The following is a 20400-nucleotide window of genomic DNA, read 5'->3' on the forward strand; positions in this document are numbered from 1 at the left end:
TTTTTTTTTAATTTTAAAAAATTAAATAAATAATTATTTTTTAATATTAAAAATAAATATTTTTTTTAACATTAAAAATAAAATAATTTTTTTAATTTGTCCACCAGAGAGCAGACCAACGTCGGTGAGTCAGCTCTCCGGTGCGTGGGTCTGTTGACCGGATCAATTTAAAAAAAATTAAAAAAAATTATTTACATTTTTTAAATTAAATATATTTATTTATTTAATATTTAAAATAAATAATTTTTTTCCAGAGATGGACGGTGGCGGGTGATGGTTTCCGATTGAGTGGTCTGATTTAATTGGATGGATTTGTGATTTAGGTATTGATTTTATTGAATAAATGGATTATCTTTTATTTGGTTGGGGGTGGCTTTAGATTTGGTTATATTGGGTGGGCTTGATTTTTCTTATTGATTTTAGGGTTACTTTGGGCATTTTGATAAAATATGGGGCTTGGGGAAAAAGCGCCACAGGTGATTATTAAGTGAAGTTTAGGGGGTTTAGCGGGCCAAAATTTAGTTTAGAGGTATTGGTTAGCAGAATGACTAAGTTGGAGTGTCATAGGTGATTATAAGCCTATTATCCTAATCATACTATCTTCATAGATCAATTATTGATTTAAATATCAGAGTGTTGTCGGACTCAATCAGTCTGACTCATCCTCGCCATTTCCCGTGTTTGGAGTGAAAATAGAATGAACTGAACCTGTTTAACTTACAAGGACAATCTATAGTAAAAAAATTGAAGAGACTAAACTTGCACATATAGTTCCGAACTTAACATAAAAAAATCATTATTCTTACTTGTACGCCAAAATTAAGGATAACTAGCCTCACATCATTACTGGTGTCGAGTTCCTTTCTTACCTATAAGATGAAATGCAGAAATCTACATCAAGGTATAACAAAATCTAATTTTCAATCATATTATTCTAATTATACTATTTTCATCAGCCATTAATTTAAATATGGGAGTGTTGTCGAACTCATCCGTCCAACTCATTCTCACCATTTCTCGTGATTGTAGGTTTGATGAAAGACCCAACTCCCCAAGACAGAGTAATCATTTGGTGTCATCTATAGAAATGATTGTTTGTTTGTGAATAAAATTCAGTTGTAATTCTGCGATAGGCAACAACCATGAATGTATAGATCGGGGATGAGCCTCCATCACTTAGGGTTTTCGAAAGAGACAATAATGTTGTTATAGCCACTAATGGAGGAGCCAATTTGATCATTTCACCCTTTAATGGGATAGTAAATCCCATTATTCAACACACACCGAACGGGTTAGCGACCGATTTGATATTATCGGTTGCTAATGTAGCGGGAAAAAGGTGGGAAGAACCACGCCAAAATGTTTCTTCTCAATTTAGCGACGGAAGTGAACAATTAGTCGCTAAAATGACAAGAGACAAAACGAACCGTTTTGTGGGAGAGACATTAGCGACAGACTTAACAAAATCCGTCGCTCACGTTAGCGGCATAATATTCTCAATTACCGATGGAAAATTTTGTCGGTAATTTAGTGACATAATGCTTTCTGTGTCGCCAATGGTTTAGCGACCATAAATATACCTACTGATCCGTTTCGTCGATAATCTGTCGCTAATTTATATTAGCGACGAAAATTTTCGTCGCTAAACACATGCTTTCTAGTAGTGCAAGACACATATGTGTAATATTTATAGGTGAATAGACAATAATATGTTATATTAAGTTCAACAATTGTTGTGACTTTTTTATTTTTGGATATATTGATTCAATTTAAAATAATTTAATAAATACAATTTACATAATGAAATATTATAAAGTATGTTTTTAAATGAAAGAAAAAAATATTATTATATTTATATTATCATTATAAACAATGGAAAATATGATAAGTATAAAATTATAGAATAGAGAAAGTATTTTATTAGACCTTTTATAAATTAAAATATGAATAAATAAATTTTAAGATCCGCCTGTATTACTCTGCAATTACATTTCAAATATTTTATTTTTTTAATGTTCAGGTTTTGGATTCTGTTATAAAAAAATCAAATGACTAAAAAAGATCAAATTTTTCATGAAAGTCTTATAAAATTTAAAACCTTTCAATTCCATCCAATTTGTCTTGAAACACAGAATTTCGTTTCAATAATGTCCAACTCTAAATTGGAATTATATTTTGTACATATGGCGCTGACGAGACATTGCCACACATATGCCATCACGGCAATTAATATGTGAAAATTTCAAATATTTTTTTAAAAGAATATTACACCCTCAAACTTTAAATCGTTTCAACTTAATTTTTAAAATACTTATCAATTGTATATGTATTATTTATAAATTTATTTAAATGAGAAAAAAGGTGAATATGTTAACTAAGATTATAAACATAAAATTAATAAGTTTTTTTTTTTAAACATTAGTAACGTATTTGCACTTTTCACCCACTAATTGCCATGGTGGCACACGTGTGGCACGCCATATCAGCGGCTTAGCGTCACATATATAAAATCGATTGCCAATTGAGGGTTGGACATTATTGAAATAAAATCTTGCGTCTCAGGACAAATTGAATGAATTCAAAAAATTAGTATTTTTGTGGATAGTTCATGGAAGGTTTGACATTTTTGGCCTATAAAAAAGGCAAAATTACTTAAAAAAAAACCCCACCTTTGACTTTGTTTTCAATTGCACCACCACGTAGGAGAATTTTCAGTTACACCCAGTTTTCGTCTGTACTCCAATTGACTAAAACGACATCTTTTTATTTAGAAAAAAGTTTAAATTAATCCTTCATATACTAATTTATTTGTTTTTTTTCAAATGGATAAAATAATGATACAATTCCTCTATTTAGTTGGTTTTAATAATTTTATCATTAAATTAATTAAATTATCAATTTTTTTTATTTTGGGGTACAGATGAAAACTGATAACCCTAAATAGGGTGCAATTGAGAATTCTCCTAGGTGGTGGTGGAATTGAAAAAAAGTTTAAAGGTGGGGGAGTTTTCAGTATTTTTGCCTATAAAAAATGAAACTATGAGGGCTTTTCATCAATTAATAGAAGTGAGAGGAGGTTAAAGGGAAAACAAAAGAAAGTTGGTGAGTTTGAGCCGATTGAGTAGCGAGGCTTTCTCTATATAAATAGAGCCCTTGAGGAGCTATTTTATTAGGGTTTTAGAGAGGCCGCAGTAAGGTATTCTATTTTCGCCGCACAAAGCCTGGTGTAGATTTTAATTCGAATTGATTTTGGGGTAGGGTTGGGGGATTTGATAATGAAATGGGGCTGGAGTTTGGCTCTTTGGCGAAATTAACAGTGCCATAGAGATGAATGCAGCTCCCTATATTAATAATCTTGTCTCATTTATTCGCTTCGATCTTCTTGTTGTGGCGATCTTGTTCATTCGAGATGGAAACATTTATTTTTTTGATTTGTTTTTTAATATCGAGTGGTAATTCAGGCAACCTCTTGGCTCAATATACAATAGCTAAGAAGGTGTTTAGCTGCTCGTAAATTAATGTCTTTTGCTCTTCAGATTTGCTGATTTTTTTATATGAAGCTGGTCTAGTAAGCTCAAGTACATTCTAATGTTTTTCCCAAGTTTTTTCATCACACATCTGTTATTTCTTTTCTTTAATTTTTCGATCTAAATTAAATGGGGTTTCATTATTCGTTTTGATATAAAATGGGTTTTGTTTTTGAGAATTTACATAAGCAAGCAATTTTTTTAGTTTTGGAGTCGGTGTACGATACAGTAATTCTCCTATCCAATAATCAAAATGGCTACCAAGAAATAATAAAATTTGTATTGGCAATGTGTTGTGGAACCATACAATATTGGCGTCAATTTTGCAAACCTTTAATGCTTTGCCCTGCAGTGCCGCTGCTGTTTGCTTCATCTGTATCCATCATTTGGACTTGTTATCAGAAATACCTGTCTCAGGTAACTGAGATGCAATCCAAGGAACAACTGACAAACAAACTCTGAATTTCCGGACCACATCTGCCAAAATTGAATATATATTTGTTAGAGAACTACATATTTTAGCAAGGACAAAAACCAATTATAATCACCTCCATCAAATGGAAATTTAATAAAAGAGAAACTGGCTACAAATTATAAAAAACGGCTACAAAGGTAGCTATCAATTGCATAGTCTGAAACTGTGACTTATCTCAAAGGATTTGCAGGAAGTATTGCAAACCTGTGTGTGTTTCTAATGATGAACCTTCATCATCTATTAGGACTTACCAAAAAACTGAGGAACTGTAAATGAAAATGTCAAGAGATTACTACAGATGAACAGAATATGATCTTGCAACGAAATTTGCAGTTCCGGTATGATTATTAGTACTGTTGATGATCTCGCATAACCAGACTCTCAGAGAGCTAGGGGATCTCAGACTACCGATCTACCTAGCTAGCCATTATGCAGCTATAAATACAGAAGAACAACAATGTATAGGTACTTAAACTTATACATTAATCATTTTGAACTTATAGAGAATCTAACTGACTTAAGCCTGAGAATAGTGTTTAGGCAACAAAGGCCGACTTCTTCTGACTATTTCTATTTTGTTTTTGGAGCTTGACTCTACATCCTAATCATACTGTGGATGGAGCAGTATGATAGAGGGTACTCTACTGGATGCCAAGTGAAAATTATTACATAATGTGTTGAAAGAGAAATTTCAATTATAAATAGATGGAACATTAACGAGACATATAAGCCATGTTTGGTTCATGGAATAAGTGCGAAATGGAATAGCTATTCCGTATAGAATGACAATTCTTTGTTTTGGTTTCATAGAATAGGTATTTCAAAGAATTGCTATTCCATGATTTTGTGGAATAAACACTCCTCTAAAAAACTAAAAAATGACTATTTCATTCCTTATGGAATAACTATTCTATTACATGCTATTCTATTCCATGAACCAAACATGACCTATACAGTAAAAACAAATAGTGACAATGATAAAAATGCATCATAACAATAACAATTGTATTTATTTTGGACAAAAACAGACGCACTCCAATTCCAGTTTCGCTTAAGTTTGGGCCGTCGTCTTGTCTATTGGCATGGGCTTCCTAGCCGAACAAAATGATGGAAACGACTCGTCGTGTTTGAGGAGCTCTGCTATGCATGTCGTCAATTCAAAGGAAGAGAGCGCATACAGAAATCCAAGCGAATTTACTGCTATTATAAAAAAAGATGGCAATCTTATCCTGCACCAGCTTTCATTTTAACGTCTCTTCGTCTGCTTCAGGTTCATGTACGCTCTTCCAAATCATCATCATCATCATAATCATCTCATAAGTAGAACAACTAAATTAATCATATTCACTTTCTGAATTTTCAGGTAGTCAAAGTAAATACTCTGCTCAATCAGTGGTAACACAGAAACCATCAATTTCCTGTCTCTAAAATTCATTTTTGAAATTCTTACCCAAATTCATCTCATGGACAGAGAGCATTGCCCATAAGAATAATCACAGTTGGAAAAAAGAGGTCCCCTGGGGTACAGCTGCTGGTAGATGAGTATATTGGCAAGCTCAAACATTATTGTCCCGTGGACGATATACAACTTCGCTCTAATCCTAGAAATGCTCGGTATCTGACTTTTTTTTTTGTCTCTAGCATAATAGGAACCTATTATTTTCAATATTTTTCTTTAACATATTTCTGATCGTGCACCGATGTCTCTGCAGTGACGTGAGGGCTCAAGTTGATGACGAAGACATGGCAGCTATGAATCTTATGAAGTCTGATGATTGGGTATATTCTCTTTATAGCATTTGAATGTTGATTCCTTTGTTTGAGTAGAGCTATTCTAGTATTAGACTATACTAGATCAACACGCCCAATATCGTTAAATTGTCTGAAAAGGAATTTTAGAACTTGAAATTGGATGCTCACTTTATTTTTCATTCCACTATGTTTTTTTCCGGTTAATGAGTACACCCTTTCCCCCCTTAAAGTAGGTTGCACATTTTGCTTCATGGCTGCTCTTATAAACGATTTAGGAACAAGCTATAGAGCCTGATAATGGAATAGAGCAGCAGTTTCAAGATTCATTTGGGAATTACTTTATGGGCCACTTGGGTCATTGAAAATAATGTGACATTTATGAGAATCCGGGGTTTGACTTGGCTATACCTCATGAACCAAGTTGGGTTTGGAGCCGCTTACTTAAATTGAGAATAACTTTTTAAAGACTGTATTCAGTAGGAGATTGTTAGAAGATATAGATTCTGCTTTTGAGGTGACTCTTGGATCAATGGAAAAGATTTGAAAGAGTTGTACCCTGAAGTAACAATATGAGATTCTGGAATAAGTGGAAAAGTAAAAGTTGCTTAATTATGGATGAATAAAAGATGGGTTCTGCCTGATCCCATTAATGAGGAGACAGCAAAAGTTGGGAGTTCATTTAGGATAGTTGCAGATTTAATGACAATAAAGAAGATGCACTTAACTGGAAGCCTGCTGGTAATGGAAAGTATAGTATTGCTAGTGCTTGGAATGGCATTAGATGCAAATATGATAAAGTAAGCTGGTATAATCTTTTATGGGGTAACATGTATTATTCAAGGCATGCATTTATTTGCTGGCTAGTTCTGCACAGAAGCATTCAGACCAAGTTTGTTTAAATGGAGAATCGTGTCGTGTGATTGTTGTGTACATTGTAGAACTGATTTTGAAACTGTAGAGCATCTGTTCTTTAGTTGCAGGTTTTCTAATCTTGTTTAGTGCAAGGTTTTAGTTGCTTGTTGTGGTGGAGGGAAACCTTTCAGACTGACAAGGGAAGTGTCTTGGTCTGCAGAAAAACTGGTGGAAAGAATTAGCAATCAAAATTTGCAGAGTTGCTTCTGCAGCAACAGTCTATGCACAATGGATAAACAGGAAGAAGATAATTTTTCAGCAGAGCAGGCCTGACAGTAACGAAGTGTATAGATCCCTTAAATGGAAATGTGATGTTGAGATTTTGTTATTATAATAGGCAGATTAATGTAACTTGGCAATCTCTGCTGATGTAAGGGATCTATTCAATCTATTGTAAGAGATGTTTATTGAGCTAATAAATGTTTCTTTTGGTTGCTTGACACAAAATAAATAAATAGAGGCTGATAATTTGTGTGTTCAGTCTTTCCAAAAGTAATTGCAAACAAAGCTTTTCCGACTCTCATTTGTTCATCTTTATTTACAAATGTGTCTTTTGCAATAATTTACTCGTAGGTTGTTATGATGGATGAGCATGGACTTGATATTGGGTCTGAGCAGATGGCGGACTTGGTTGCAGATGCAGGCAACACTGTGTGAACCTACTTTTCTGTCTCAAACTGTCCAATCCTGATTTACATTGATTAATATCATTCTTTTTAATTTGAATAACATTAATGCTGTATATGTGTGTGTGTATTTTTGCAGGGAGCTTCGAGGTTATCATTTTGTATCGGTGGTCCTTACGGTCATGGACAGCGAATTCGAAAACGTGCTAATAAATCAATCAGATTATCTTCCATGGTGTTGAATCATCAGATTGCATTGCTTGTCCTCATTGAACAACTTTATAGGTAAGCATTTCTTGATGTGCAATCATATTGAACTCTATCGGTGCTTATAACACTGAGAACAAGGATGACGAACCAGTATTACTCTTTCACCCTAGTCTGTTCCAATGTATCTCTCAGACTCGGTGTATTAATATTGACTGCTTACAAGCTGCCTACTCATGATTGAAGTTTCCTGAAGTTTTAGAACCCCAGTCAAATATTTTGCCTTTGTAACTTTTTTGTTTTTAAAAATTCTATTTGCTGGCCATTAAATCAGATTGATATTGTTGTAGATTTAGGTATTTGTTGAAAAAAAGTTTTAAACAGTTTCCCCTGAAGACAAAAATTGGATTGTTGGTGATTTGTGTGGTTTTTGTTTAGGATATGTGAAGCTAATTCTGTGCTTCAGAATGTTACCAGCAACAGCAAGTTATGTATTAACAGAGTAATGGGAAATTTTTTGTTTGACTTTTCAGGTCATGGACAATTCTTAAAGGGCAAAATTACCATCACTAGCCATTGGATTGTGTTTGTATTTTGGAACATGTCATGAAGGATTGCACTGTTTCTTAGAGAGAAAGATACAAGTTGACTGGTCCATGAAGACAAATTCAAGGGCATAAATGCATGATCTATAAATTGATGAGGTTGTGATTTGATGATCTCGGAAGAATGAATTTGATGTAAATTACAAGTGTTATATATTATGGAGAATGGAAAATCTGTTTCTATACATTTTATTTTGTTTTGGTTGACAAAAGAACGCATAAAATGCCGGACGATTAATCCCAAAGTTTGTAAATAATGAGATTATTCGACTTTGCATTCTGTTTATTTCTATGAAAACACACAGAAAAATGCAGCAGTAACACTCTCTATTCACCGATGCATTTAAGTTTTACCCTGTTTCAGTCAGTCTGAGTCAGGCTGTGTTGTGGCAATTTAGTAATATGTAGGCAAAAGGAGGTGCATTATTGATACAATTGGATAACTCAGTCTTGACTGGAGGAGGAATGGTTGTAATCTACTGATTGCAGTTTTGTTTGCAAACTGGAACGATGATCATCATACAAAATCTTCCGATTAATATCGCTCCCAATTGCCACCAGATGTCACCATGGCCTTGCCGGTGGCGGACAACTGCACATTTCCTTAAGCCTCTGAATTGCGCTCCTCTTCAGCAGCAGCTGCTACAAGAAATCCACCAGGTTTTTTGTTTTAATTAGAATAGTAAACATGCCAGAATTGTGAAACACAAGTTCATATATATTTGTTACTCTGTGAATACTGATAAACATGGTGTTGTATGCTATGCTAAATCCGCCTCTTACTCCAGTCCAGTCGTTTTTTTAAGCTAGGATGACTCAGGAATCATGTGTGACCCTTGCGGAGGAAGAGGATGGTTACTTTGTGATTTCTGTCAAGGACAAAAAACCAATGTCAAAGCTGACAATAAGCGCATCTACCGTCGATGTCCGTCTTGCAGAGCTGTACGTACCTTATTCCATGCTCTTCATTCATATCTCATTTCTGTAAATGAATTGGTGGTTTTTCTTTGCAATACAGATTGGATATGTGTTGTGCCCAAATTGCAAAGTTTACAAGTGTGTAACTTTCCCAGATTACAATGATGGCGACAATCCGTCCTCCTGAGCCTACTTACACTGTTAATGTGATCATTTTTGCTCAGAGCTCAGCCTCAAGTGCTCATTCAAGGTTTTCGTCTTTTTCATTCGTCCCCTTTCAACAATTAACATTCTTTGAGAAACCTATGTAATTAATTGTTCCCCATATATATATGAGCAATGCAATATTTTGATGCTCTCTTATGTTCTACTTGTATGTCTGTGTTCTTCAATATGTCGATTGATGGATCGAGTAGCTATCTCTCATTATTAACTTTATCTTCTTTGATTGAGAAGTTGGCGAACACCCATGTTGCTATTTGTTTATAAGATTTTAGCAGATGATCCGCTGGTGGCTAAAGTATTTAAGAAATATAAGAGTTAGTCTCATGTATTCTCTCATTCATAAACTTAAGTGGTTGTCGCAAACTTTCATTGCGCATTTTTTTAATGCTACTTGTAATCATGGTTTCTTTTGATTGTATTGATACTTGAGTGAGGAATCATTCATTGTATTTTCTCTATGATAAGAGTTGGAAGTGTTGGTTTATGCTAGATGTTACTATTTACTAGGTGTGGGTTATAAAGTTTGAAGCTGTAGATCTATGAGTGCAGTCCTAAACAAAATTCGGAAATTGTCAGACCTAACGACGATAAGTCAGAATTAAGATTTTTTGTACAAGATGAACAACCACTGTGAAGGAGAAAATATTTACTCATCGTTTGATTGCAGCAAAGCATTGATCTATTGTTTATGTATCTTCATTTAGTTTAGTTGTTGAATGTTCCATCACAACCCTTGTGTCAGTGTATTATTGGAGGTTATGAATGTTCCTCAATTTAATTTGATTAATACTGGTTGACTCCAAATTGAACTGAGATATTCATACATGCCTTATGATTGCGTTTGGAGAAACATCTAACCTAAACGCCACCCCGGTTGTTGCATCATATCCTATTATCCTGCATGTGCATCTCCTATCAACTTCTCATCATGCCTAGTTATTATTTGTGATTTTTCTTGAAAGTCAGGTTTACATACATTGAATCTAAATCAATATATTGTTGTAATGAGTAATTGTTATGGTCTGGATCTATTTATTCTTTGATTACTTTGTTTTGAGGTCTCTGCTGATAAAATTTGAATTATTAGAGTGTTTAGCAGTGACTTTGATTAATGAATGGCTAACCTTGTTTATGAATAACTAATTTACTGAGTGTTCGTATTCTTCATGTATGTATACACAACACAATACAAGCCATGTAGATGTGGATCTCCACTTTTATTGGATCTTGCAGTGGCATTGTGACATGAATCTTTTGCTATACTTTTTAAAAGTGACAAGGAGATGAGACTAACATGCGCACCATCTTGAAGCTTGATATAAATGAAGTGCATGTGCAAAATGCTTTATTATATATATATATTTTTTCTCTTTTTGATTCATTGTGATATCTTCTTAACTTGACAATAATGATAAGTAGAGGGGCTAAAATGCAATGCAAATTCTACATTCAATTAAGCTTATTTGTTTATCATTCTTGAAGCTCTAATGCAGAATTTGGAAGTACACCAATGGACGCGGTGCATGCATAAATGCAGCAGCTGTAGAGGGGAAGGACTCCGACGAAGGAGCATCGTTACAAACATGAAGAGTTGAATTGAAACGACACGAGCATATATATAATATGCATGTAAAAAGAATCAAATACTACTACTCTTTTTTCTTTGTTTTGCAATACAAGAACTTATTTAACTCTACTCTCTGTTTCTCTCGCACATACATGGCCTCATTTAAGGATTACAAAAAAAAGAGACACCACCAAGTGAAGCCAAAATTGGAAGAGTAAGCTATCTGCACATAGGGCTTTGAGATGGGGTGTGGTGAGTGTTGGATGAGCAGCGTACCAAAGAGCAGTCCTGCGCCAGATACACGTCTTGTTTCGCCTCCACCAGTTTCAGGATGGTCTCGAAGACGGGAACCTGACAGGGAAATGTTAGAACTCCTGCTTGTTGAAATCCAAATTCCTCTTCTGCTTCTCTGAGTAAGGTGTGAAAGGCAGGGTGGCCCAAATAGTGTGTTGGGATTATGAATCTCTTGAGCTCCTCTCCGACGCAAACGGCTAGGTATCCTTTCGGAACAGCGCCCGCGTTGCTTGATGTCTCCCGAGCCGAGTTGTTGTCGGATAAAGAGAGCGTCCTCTTGAGAAACTTGATGCTTTTACTGCTGCTGTTTGCAGCATTACTGTTGGGCTTTGATGAAGTTGCCAGCTTTCTCCATTTCTTGAGGATCCTTTGGAGTCTCACAATTTCTGTGATCTTGTTGGAATCCATTCTGGCTCTTGGAGTGCTTTGAACTTTGAAAATAGGAGTTGAGGGGCTCATCAATCCTGCATTACTAGTATTTTTATAGTAAGAGTCTAATATTATAAAAATAGAAAAAGGAGTTGGGAGTGAGATTCCGAGGAATTAAGAATGAATTTCAGTAATCTGGCATGACCGACTCATCTACTAATAGAATAGTTTGCAATACAAAACTACCCCAACAGTCAAAGGCCTCGTACAAACTGTCCTATGAATGCGGCATTGAAAACTTCGAAGCTCCCATGTGATAGTAAATGTTAAAACCTCTGATTTACTCTCAATTTGCTAATCACCTATCTTTACTTAGCTAATCAATCATTGACACCATTACTAAATTAATTGGAAGTGCTGTCGTGATCCCCACTCTCTATATCTACTTAATAATACAATCAAACATGGTTCATTATTGTTTAGGGTAGCGATTTTCGCACTCCACAATTAATATCTGCACTCCACAATTTCTCATATTAGACTATAGTACCCTTGAAATGCCTCCTTTGCTTTTCTCTATCTTAATTAATGCATTTTCCGTCTAAACTAACTTGAAATTTTGCAAAACATACATTTGGCCTGTTGTATTAACATTTAGTTTTAATTTAAGACCATGTGCTTTTATTTTTTAAGAAAAAAATTGCAACCCTGTATTTTTGTTCTAAAAACAAATTGGTCTTTTCATTTAGAAAAAATAGATGGTTTCAATTTGATTAAAAAGTATCTATTTAATCGCTATAATTATATCTATATGCATTTAGTCTTTAAATTATATTTTAATTCAATTATAGTTTTATCTCAAAATTCCTAATATATTCCATTTTCTATTTTATGAAAACTAAACAATATATTATTTTTAATTATGATTATAATATTTTTCTTCACTTATCAAATTAAATAATATTATTATAACAAAGATATGTTCGTAATGTTTTTATTTTTTTAATGAAATTATATTTTTGCAATATTTTAGTTTTATTTTAATGGTCTATTTTTATCTATAATTATTCTATGATATCTTAATTTTATTAATGAATTTGATTATTAAATGAGTGATATGTGTATTTATCTGAATAAACCAATTAAATAAATAATATTTTAAATTTATAAATTTATTCGAGAGGCTTAATTTTGATAAAATAAAAGTAGAAAGCAATTTGTTATAAAATAAAAATATTAAAAAGTAAAAGTGAAGTGCATTTAAATTATTGATGCATGCAATATACATTATTTTTGTATTATGAAAGTGTATGTTTTTTATAAAAATTAAAAGTAAAAAGTAAAAAATAAAGTTTGAAATCAAGATTAATAAATATTAGAATCAAATATATATTTTCTGTCAATCATCTTGTAATGAAAAAACTCCATAAACATCTAGACTGATTCAGTTTTTAAAGAATTATCATTTAGTTTAAATAAAAATGATAAAAATAAAAATAATTAATTGTTTTAATTTGATTAATTTTCTACATTTTTAATTTTAATTTTTTAATTTTAGTTTTTCTAAAAATTAAAGAATAATTTAACGGTAAAAATAAAATTAAAATTGTCAGTACTTATTTTAAGTAAAATATAATAAAGGAAAAGATATTGTAGTTAAGAAAGTACAATAATTTTATAACAGTAAAAATAAAAATATATTAAAAAAGGATCTAGAGGGAGGTAGAAGATAAGTGAGGGAGGAAAATATATATTTATTCACAATGAACATTTTTTCTTACAAAATAGTGCAGTGCAAGTGATAGTAAAAAGGAAGTTGAGGATAGTATGGTCAAATTAAGAGATTGTGGAGTGCAAAAATGAATACATGGAGTGCGAAAATCGCTGCCCATTGTTTATATTCATCTCTTAATTCAGTTTCACACTATTATAACTGACCAACCTCATCAATTATCTCCTAATTTATTTTGCACTAATTTTTTTTGTGTGTATTCCATTCTAATTGATGAATTTTATTTATAGAATTATTTTTTCATAATTTTTCTTTTTCACCCTCTTCATTATCAATATCTTTTACTAAATTAAAGATTTATTGAGAAATATAATGCATTAATATAATTGAGGGTTTATTGAAATTTCTAAAACAACATACAAAGAGAATATTGTCAATTAGATTGGAATAGATAAAATATTAATTCCTCACAATTGGCTTAACATGTGCTTATGAATTGCTTTGTCAGTTACTATAACCTTACATATACTGTTGTACATATATATGGTTTAAATCTCACTTCATTTTAATGATTAATTAAAGGGTCAACTGCATCTAATTAGATGAAATTATTTAAACATCAAAATATTCCGTACATATTTACTGAAAGTAATTTGATTAAATGAATGAGTACGACTTTGGTCAAATTAATAAAAAATAAACTCACTTTCCCAAAATAAATAAGAAAGTTGATTGGTACGGTGAGTACCACACGTTACTTAGGAAAAAACATATAGTAGGCTCTAAATTATTGAAGTAGCCAGCAAATTATAGAGGTGCAAAACCCATTAAGAAATTGGATTATGATAGATGTCTCTCTTTATAGTTTATACAATATCATTAACTAAAATGATTTTTACAAAATATTAAAAAAAAAATTATATTTTCTAACCACCATTTCTCATTTGATTTTCTTACGTATCCATCATTTCATTCCGTGTATTTTCTAAAGGCCTAATCACTCAAAAAAACCCTCACCTTTAATTTTTTTTCAATTCCACCCCGACGTTGAAAATTTGTCAATTTTACCCACTTTTGAATTTTCCGTTTTCAATTGTACCCTAATTTTTTAATTTTTGTTAATTTTTTAACTTAAATGATAAAATCATTCAATTAACTAAGTTTAAACATGAAATTAAATTCTTTTTTATTCAAAAAAGTACAAATAAGTCCTTTATTTTTAAAAACTAACTAAAACCCATAATCATATTAACACTAACTTAAATTCTTAATTAATTTAACTAAATTTAAATAAATTTTAAAAACGTACAATTAATATATGCTAGACATGGAGAATGTTTTAAACAATTTTTCAAACGAAAAAGACGTTAATTTAATTTTCCAGGATACAATTGAAACACAAAAATGCAAAATAGGGTAAAATTGACAAATTTTCAACGTCAGGGTATGATTGAGAAGGGGCTAAAAGGTCGGGAGTTTTTAAGACATTAAACCTTTTCTAAAATATATTTTTAACCGTTTTTAAATCAGTTCAAAACGGGTTTTATAAAGAGCAATTCACCTATAAATCCCAAACGTTTGCAACCTATGTAAGTTATAGCCAAATTATTTTAACTCACTAGATTTAGCCTATTTTGATTTATAGCCATTTTTAAACCAGTTCGGCTTTTTGCCAGCATGTCGGCCACGTCATATCTGACTCACTAAAACAATGTCAGATCAAATTAAAAGTTCTGACTATAAATGTCACATCATGCAAAGGTTGGATAAATCTAACACTAGCTACACATAAAAGGTTTTATATTTTATTCTAACAACTATGATTAAAACTGACATTAATCTTAACTAAATCTTCGAATTTTCAAATTAATACTCATAGTTAGAATAGTTGTTACAATATTCGAATCATGTTTACGTCATCTTGAGTTGTACTATTTAAAACATCGTACCATACATTATCTGTTTATAAGTTTAAAACTTTAAACGTAGACGTATTTTTTCGCAAATAACAGATAAATAATCTAATACTCTAGAACCTGAGAAAATATAATATATTAAGAGAACTAATTCACTACTACAAAATATTTTTTCCCGACGGATTTGTAAGTCAAACAAAATAATAAGATAAGAAAAAGACGCAATAAATTGAAAAAAAAGAATAAATGATATAAAGAATAATTGCATTTCACTGTCTTGATTGTGATCTATCTTTTGTAATTTAAAATTCAAATATGATAGATCAAAATAAATTTGTATTTGTTTTTATAGTCTTCTTTGGTTAGAAGGGAAGAAAGACTTATACGTTGTTTCCTAAGAAGCACGGAAACTTCGACAAAGTTGCATTTTCCGTTTCGGAAACGTTTCGGAAACCGGAAACTCTTGGACACCCGTACGAAACGTTTCAGACCGTTTCCGTAACTAATAAAAATTAAAAATTTATAAAAAAATTAAAATTATTACCCACAAATAAAAAAATCTAACTAGTTACCCATAAATTTTACATTCGCATAGCCCACAATACATCAAATATACTTATTTGTGTTGAATTATATTATATTTTTTTATATATTTATAAAATTTTAAATATTTAGTATATTATAATGAATTATTTTGTTAATTATCATAAATATTTTTATAAATATATCCCTCTATTTTTGTTATTTGCACGTTTTCCCACGTTTTTTGTCCTTCATTTTGAGAAACGTTCGTTTCCCCGTGTCGTTTTCGTTTCCCGTTTCCGTTTCCGTGGTTTCACATTAACTATGCAAGTCCTCAACTAATTTTAACCAAATTTTTTAATTTTAATTTTTAAAATATAAATCTCTAGTACTAATTTCTAAATAAGAAAAGAAATAGCAGACTATAATCACCTAAAATTTAAATCAAAAATTTTAATTTATAGTTTAGTATAAACACATTTAATCACTATCCTTTATTTAATAACCCAAAACTAATAATTTTTAATCATAAATTCGAACATTCCATAAACTCGATGTGATCACTGTTCAAAATTTAACCAGGTAGTTAAAATGCTTTAAAATATATTTTTATAAGGTACGTAAATATATAATGGCTTAATATAAAAACAACAACAAATAATAAAAAAAACATTAAAAAATGATTAATCTCAATTAAATAGCTGGATTAGTTTTAGTAAAATCTTTGCGTGCTGTGTCATTTATAGCCAAAACTTTTAATTATATCTGATCGTTTTGGTGAGTTATCTGACGTGGCCGATATGCTAGCATAAAACCAAATTAATTCTAAAATTCCTATAAAAGAAACGGAATATGTCAAAATTGGCTAAATCTGATGAGTTAAAAATATTTGCCTATAACTGACACAAGTCACAAATGTTTGATATTTATAAGTGAATAATAAGCTTTTATTAATTAGTTTACAACAATTTTTAAAAACAGTTTCTAACAATTTTTAAAAACTGATTTTCAAAATAGTTTCTGAAAAACAAGCTTCTAAGACAGTTATTAATAGGGGTAATGTCATTAAAAATTCACAAACTTTACATGTTTTCTCATTTTAATCATGCACTTTAAATTTTCTCAATTTCATGCACGAACTATTATTTTTTCTCAAATTCATGTCTGGTGCTGAGTGAGGTGTCACGGCTCCATTGGTTGTAATTCGCTGAGGTGGAGGTCATTTTACACCAATAAATGAGTGCCACCTCAGCACCATGTATGCATCTGGGAAAAAGTGGTAGTTTGTGTATGAAAATGAGAAAATTTAAACTTCATGATTAAAATGAGAAAACGTGTAAAGTTCGTGATTTTTTTTGACATTAACCCTTATTAATATTTCCAAACAATTTTTTGCTTTTTATGGTTTTAAAATATTTTCTACAATAATTTTTAACGGTTCTTAAACTATTTTCAATGGGTTTTAAAATATATTGTACAACAATTTTAAAAATAATTTATAATATGAACAGTTCCAAACTTTGTTCAATAGTTTTTATAAATTTTTCTAAAACAATTCAAAATAATTACAAAAACAATTTAATTTTTTTAAATTATATTAAAAACAAATTTTAATACATTTAATGTGTTTTAGGTATGGATAATAAAATATGAAGAAAGAATGAAATTATCAGTAAAAAATATCTAAATTATAGTTAATAAGATTCGTTATAAAGTAAGAGTGAAGCCGTGGAAGAACATAATACATTAAGTTTTAGAAATAAAAAAATCAATTATCAGTAAAAATTTATTTTGAAAAAAAACAATTGAAAGAAAAAAATGGCGGTCTAAACATAAATTAAAATATGTAAAAAGATTGAACATTTAAAAATTAAAGGAAGGTAGTGATTTTGTTTTGTTTATTGACATAAAAGAAGGTAGTGATAAAAACAATAGAAAAACATATGTAAAATTTTGAAATCAAAATACATTTTCTAAATAAAATTAGAAATGTAATGATTTTTATAAATTTCTGTTGATTAATGTCATTATTTATTCTTTCAGATATTAGGGAATGAAATGCCGGAGATGATAGTAAGAATGACATTATAATAGCAAAAACCGCCAATGTATTTTACTATTTTTATTTAAAATATATGTATTCTAAAATTATTTTTCTCAGTCTATTTAATTTTAATTTTTTTTATGTAACTGGAAAACAAAATTACAACTAAAGAACTGAAAGAAAATAAATAAAAATATAAAAATTAAAAATCGGATAAGTAAAGAGACTGGAAAGAATATTTTTTCAACAAAAGAGGTTAAATACAAGTGCCTTGGATGAGTTTAGCCCATTGATAATAAGCTTTTGGTGGCATATAGCGTATTATTTGGCGAGTAAGAAGCAAGCACGTGTTTTGTTCTGTTGAAATCTGCATTTTCCCGTAGTTTGAAGCATATTAATTAGGTGAAATTAAGCACACCATCATGTCATGTGTATGGAGAACTTCACAAATTATTTCAAAAGCAGAACTTTACAAATTACTATGAAGCTCTTAATTATTATTCCTTTTTTTATTTTTCTATGATAAGTACTCCCTCTCTTCTTTATATTCTCCATTTAGTTAGGAAAATTGCACATATAAAAAAAAGGTGAATATTTTATTCTAAATTATAAGAATAAATATTAATATTATTGACTAAAAGTCTCTATTCTAAATCCTAATTTTGATAATAACTAAAACCCATTGACATGTCTATTTAGTGTGTAAGGCCCATATTATCAATGGCTTAATACATAGTTTGACCCCTGAACTTGTACCCTTTTACCCATCTAACCCCCAAACTTAACGTCTCACCTATCGAACCCCTGAACTTGTTGAATAACCCGATTTGACCCCCGAACTTGATAAATACGTAAACATTGAACCCCTCCGTACACAATTTCTTCTAGAATGTTTCAAGTGACAGGTGGACACGAAGGGTTCAATATTTACATATTTATCAAGTTCAGGGGTCAAATCGGATTATTTAACAAGTTCAGAGGTTCGATAGGTGAGACGTTAAGTTTGGAGGTTAGATGGGTAAAAGGGTACAAGTTCAGGGGTCAAACTATATATTAAGCCTATTATCAATCCATTTTGGAGAGCAAGCAAAATCATTGAAGGGCATTTAAGTAATTACCTTCAGCATATCAAGTTAAAGGACAAGATAAGACTGTGTCAGTGTACCTTGTACTACACAATCAGACTTCCAACCGCTGTCAAACAAAATGAGCTCAACCAGGTCTGATTAGCTCGGCTAGCAAAAGGCTCTTACATTTGCCATTTTGCACCACTTGCATTTATGGATATGAATCAAAGCAAATGACTCAGCTTTCATTCTAGAAGATTCATGAAGTCTATATATACCTCTCCATCAACCATTTATCAAGTGTGGAGCATCAAGAGAAAAAATCTATCACCACTACCATTGTACTTCATAAGTTAGTTATCCATCTCAAAAAAATTAGGGTTAGTTTTGAGGGACAATTTTTACCACCAAATATCTGTAAACACTTGTGAATTATACCACTATAATGAATTATTGACCAAGGTCACATGATTGCGGAGAGGTTTGGTAATTTTGTTGCAGTTTTATTAAAATTTTGGCTTCCAGATCGTTGTTGATTTTCGTTCTATCATGATATGTTGGTTTTGGATTAAAAGTTGGAGGATATATTAGGAAATTTCTTTGTTTGTTTCTTCAATTGATTGGTAATTTAAAGAAAAATATGATTGACAATGACTATTTTTTTTTTTGAAAAGTATCAACTGAACTCTAACTTAACTTTGTTTTTGTATGCAATAGATATGTCTTGCTTTCAAGGTTAATTTTGGTGTTGATTTAATTTAGATAATATTTTTTTAGACAGGTGTTTCATGCATTACCAGCGCAGTCATTAACTTGTAAAAATGTGATTAAAAGATGTGGTTTATCTATGGATGCATTCCTAAGTGAGCATATTTTAAGTGGTAATGCTGTAATAATTAATGATTATATGCTCACTGACTTGCCAGGATAAAGTATGGAACTGCTTCAGGAGAGGGAGTGAAACTCGAAGTCTCATTTTACTGAAGCAAGATGAAGAAGGGAAAGGGTTCGTGTATAAAACTACCAAACGTCTTCATGCCTTGAGATTTTTCATATGACGAGTTTTTTTTTATGTATTTATAATGATTTTGCTATTTGGTTAACCAATGGTCTACAAATGATAAATTAATAATTTTATTTTTAGTACATTGTCAGTGAACGTTGGGTTAACCGTTGATAAACTTGTAATAAATTTTATTTTAAATATATTATTAATCCATCGTCAGTACGTTGGTAAAATTGAATTTTGTATTTTAAACAAACTATTAGCTCACTCAATCACCCTATTAAGTAAATTTGTGTATTTTATAATGGTTTGTTGTTGTTGGCTAACCAATGTTTTACTAATGATACAACAATATTTTTTTAATACATTTTTAGTGAACATTGGATTAATCGTTGGTAAATTTATAAGAAATTTTATTTTGGTTTAGTAACTCGTTGAAAAACTTGAATTGTGTATTGTATTTTTAAAAAAATTAATAAATTTATTTTTAGTACACCGTTAGTAAACCGTTGATAAATTTATAGTTAATTTATTTTTAACATATCGCTAAATTATATATTTAAAACATAAATTACCTTTTAATATATCGTTTATGTTAGTATACCGTTGGTTAATCAAAATCATATTTTTAAAATT

At 31.0% G+C, this 20400-nt stretch overlaps 3 protein-coding genes and 1 non-coding gene across 11 annotated transcripts; 3 read left to right on the forward strand and 1 right to left on the reverse strand.

Annotated features, from left to right (window-relative positions):
• Positions 1 to 3459: 3459 nt before the first annotated feature.
• LOC126670854 (small nucleolar RNA snoR77) lies at positions 3460 to 3585 on the forward strand. Its single transcript, XR_007638848.1, has one exon. It is a non-coding gene; the product is annotated as a small nucleolar RNA snoR77 (small nucleolar RNA).
• A 1467-nt stretch (positions 3586 to 5052) lies between these two features.
• LOC126667786 (putative RNA methyltransferase At5g10620) lies at positions 5053 to 8390 on the forward strand. Of its 3 annotated transcripts, none has more exons than XM_056104429.1 (7): positions 5110 to 5278; positions 5366 to 5397; positions 5474 to 5616; positions 5715 to 5781; positions 7240 to 7317; positions 7432 to 7577; positions 8033 to 8390. In XM_056104429.1, the coding sequence occupies exons 1-7, from the start codon at positions 5218 to 5220 to the stop codon at positions 8070 to 8072; spliced, it is 567 nt and encodes a 188-aa protein (XP_055960404.1). In that variant the 5' UTR covers positions 5110 to 5217; the 3' UTR covers positions 8073 to 8390. The 3 variants fall into 3 exon arrangements, with proteins under 3 accessions (XP_050216821.1, XP_055960404.1, XP_055960405.1); XM_056104430.1 differs by having other exon boundaries at positions 5112 to 5272; XM_050360864.2 differs by lacking the exons at positions 7240 to 7317; positions 7432 to 7577; positions 8033 to 8390 and adding an exon at positions 6827 to 7121 and having other exon boundaries at positions 5053 to 5278.
• Positions 8391 to 8492: 102 nt separating this feature from the next.
• Positions 8493 to 11885, forward strand: LOC126667787 (uncharacterized). 6 transcript variants are annotated; one of them, XR_008790038.1, is made up of 5 exons: positions 8493 to 8764; positions 8915 to 9046; positions 9178 to 9272; positions 10730 to 10876; positions 10982 to 11885. XR_008790038.1 is itself a non-coding variant. In XM_056104431.1 (4 exons), exons 1-4 carry the CDS (start codon positions 8615 to 8617, stop codon positions 10776 to 10778), a joined length of 426 nt encoding a protein of 141 aa, XP_055960406.1. In that variant the 5' UTR covers positions 8493 to 8614; the 3' UTR covers positions 10779 to 10943. The 6 variants fall into 6 exon arrangements, 3 of the variants coding, with proteins under 3 accessions (XP_055960406.1, XP_050216823.1, XP_050216824.1); XM_056104431.1 differs by lacking the exon at positions 10982 to 11885 and having other exon boundaries at positions 10730 to 10943; XR_007638276.2 differs by lacking the exon at positions 10982 to 11885 and having other exon boundaries at positions 8562 to 8764; positions 9123 to 9272; positions 10730 to 10943.
• Positions 10823 to 11567, reverse strand: LOC126667785 (protein SMALL AUXIN UP-REGULATED RNA 9). The gene has a single exon (XM_050360863.2). It carries the CDS (start codon positions 11565 to 11567, stop codon positions 11034 to 11036), a length of 534 nt encoding a protein of 177 aa, XP_050216820.1. The 3' UTR covers positions 10823 to 11033.
• Positions 11886 to 20400: the final 8515 nt, after the last annotated feature.

This window comes from Mercurialis annua, linkage group LG2 (genome assembly GCF_937616625.2).
Source record: "Mercurialis annua linkage group LG2, ddMerAnnu1.2, whole genome shotgun sequence".
In the NCBI taxonomy this organism is placed as follows: Eukaryota; Viridiplantae; Streptophyta; class Magnoliopsida; order Malpighiales; family Euphorbiaceae; genus Mercurialis; species Mercurialis annua.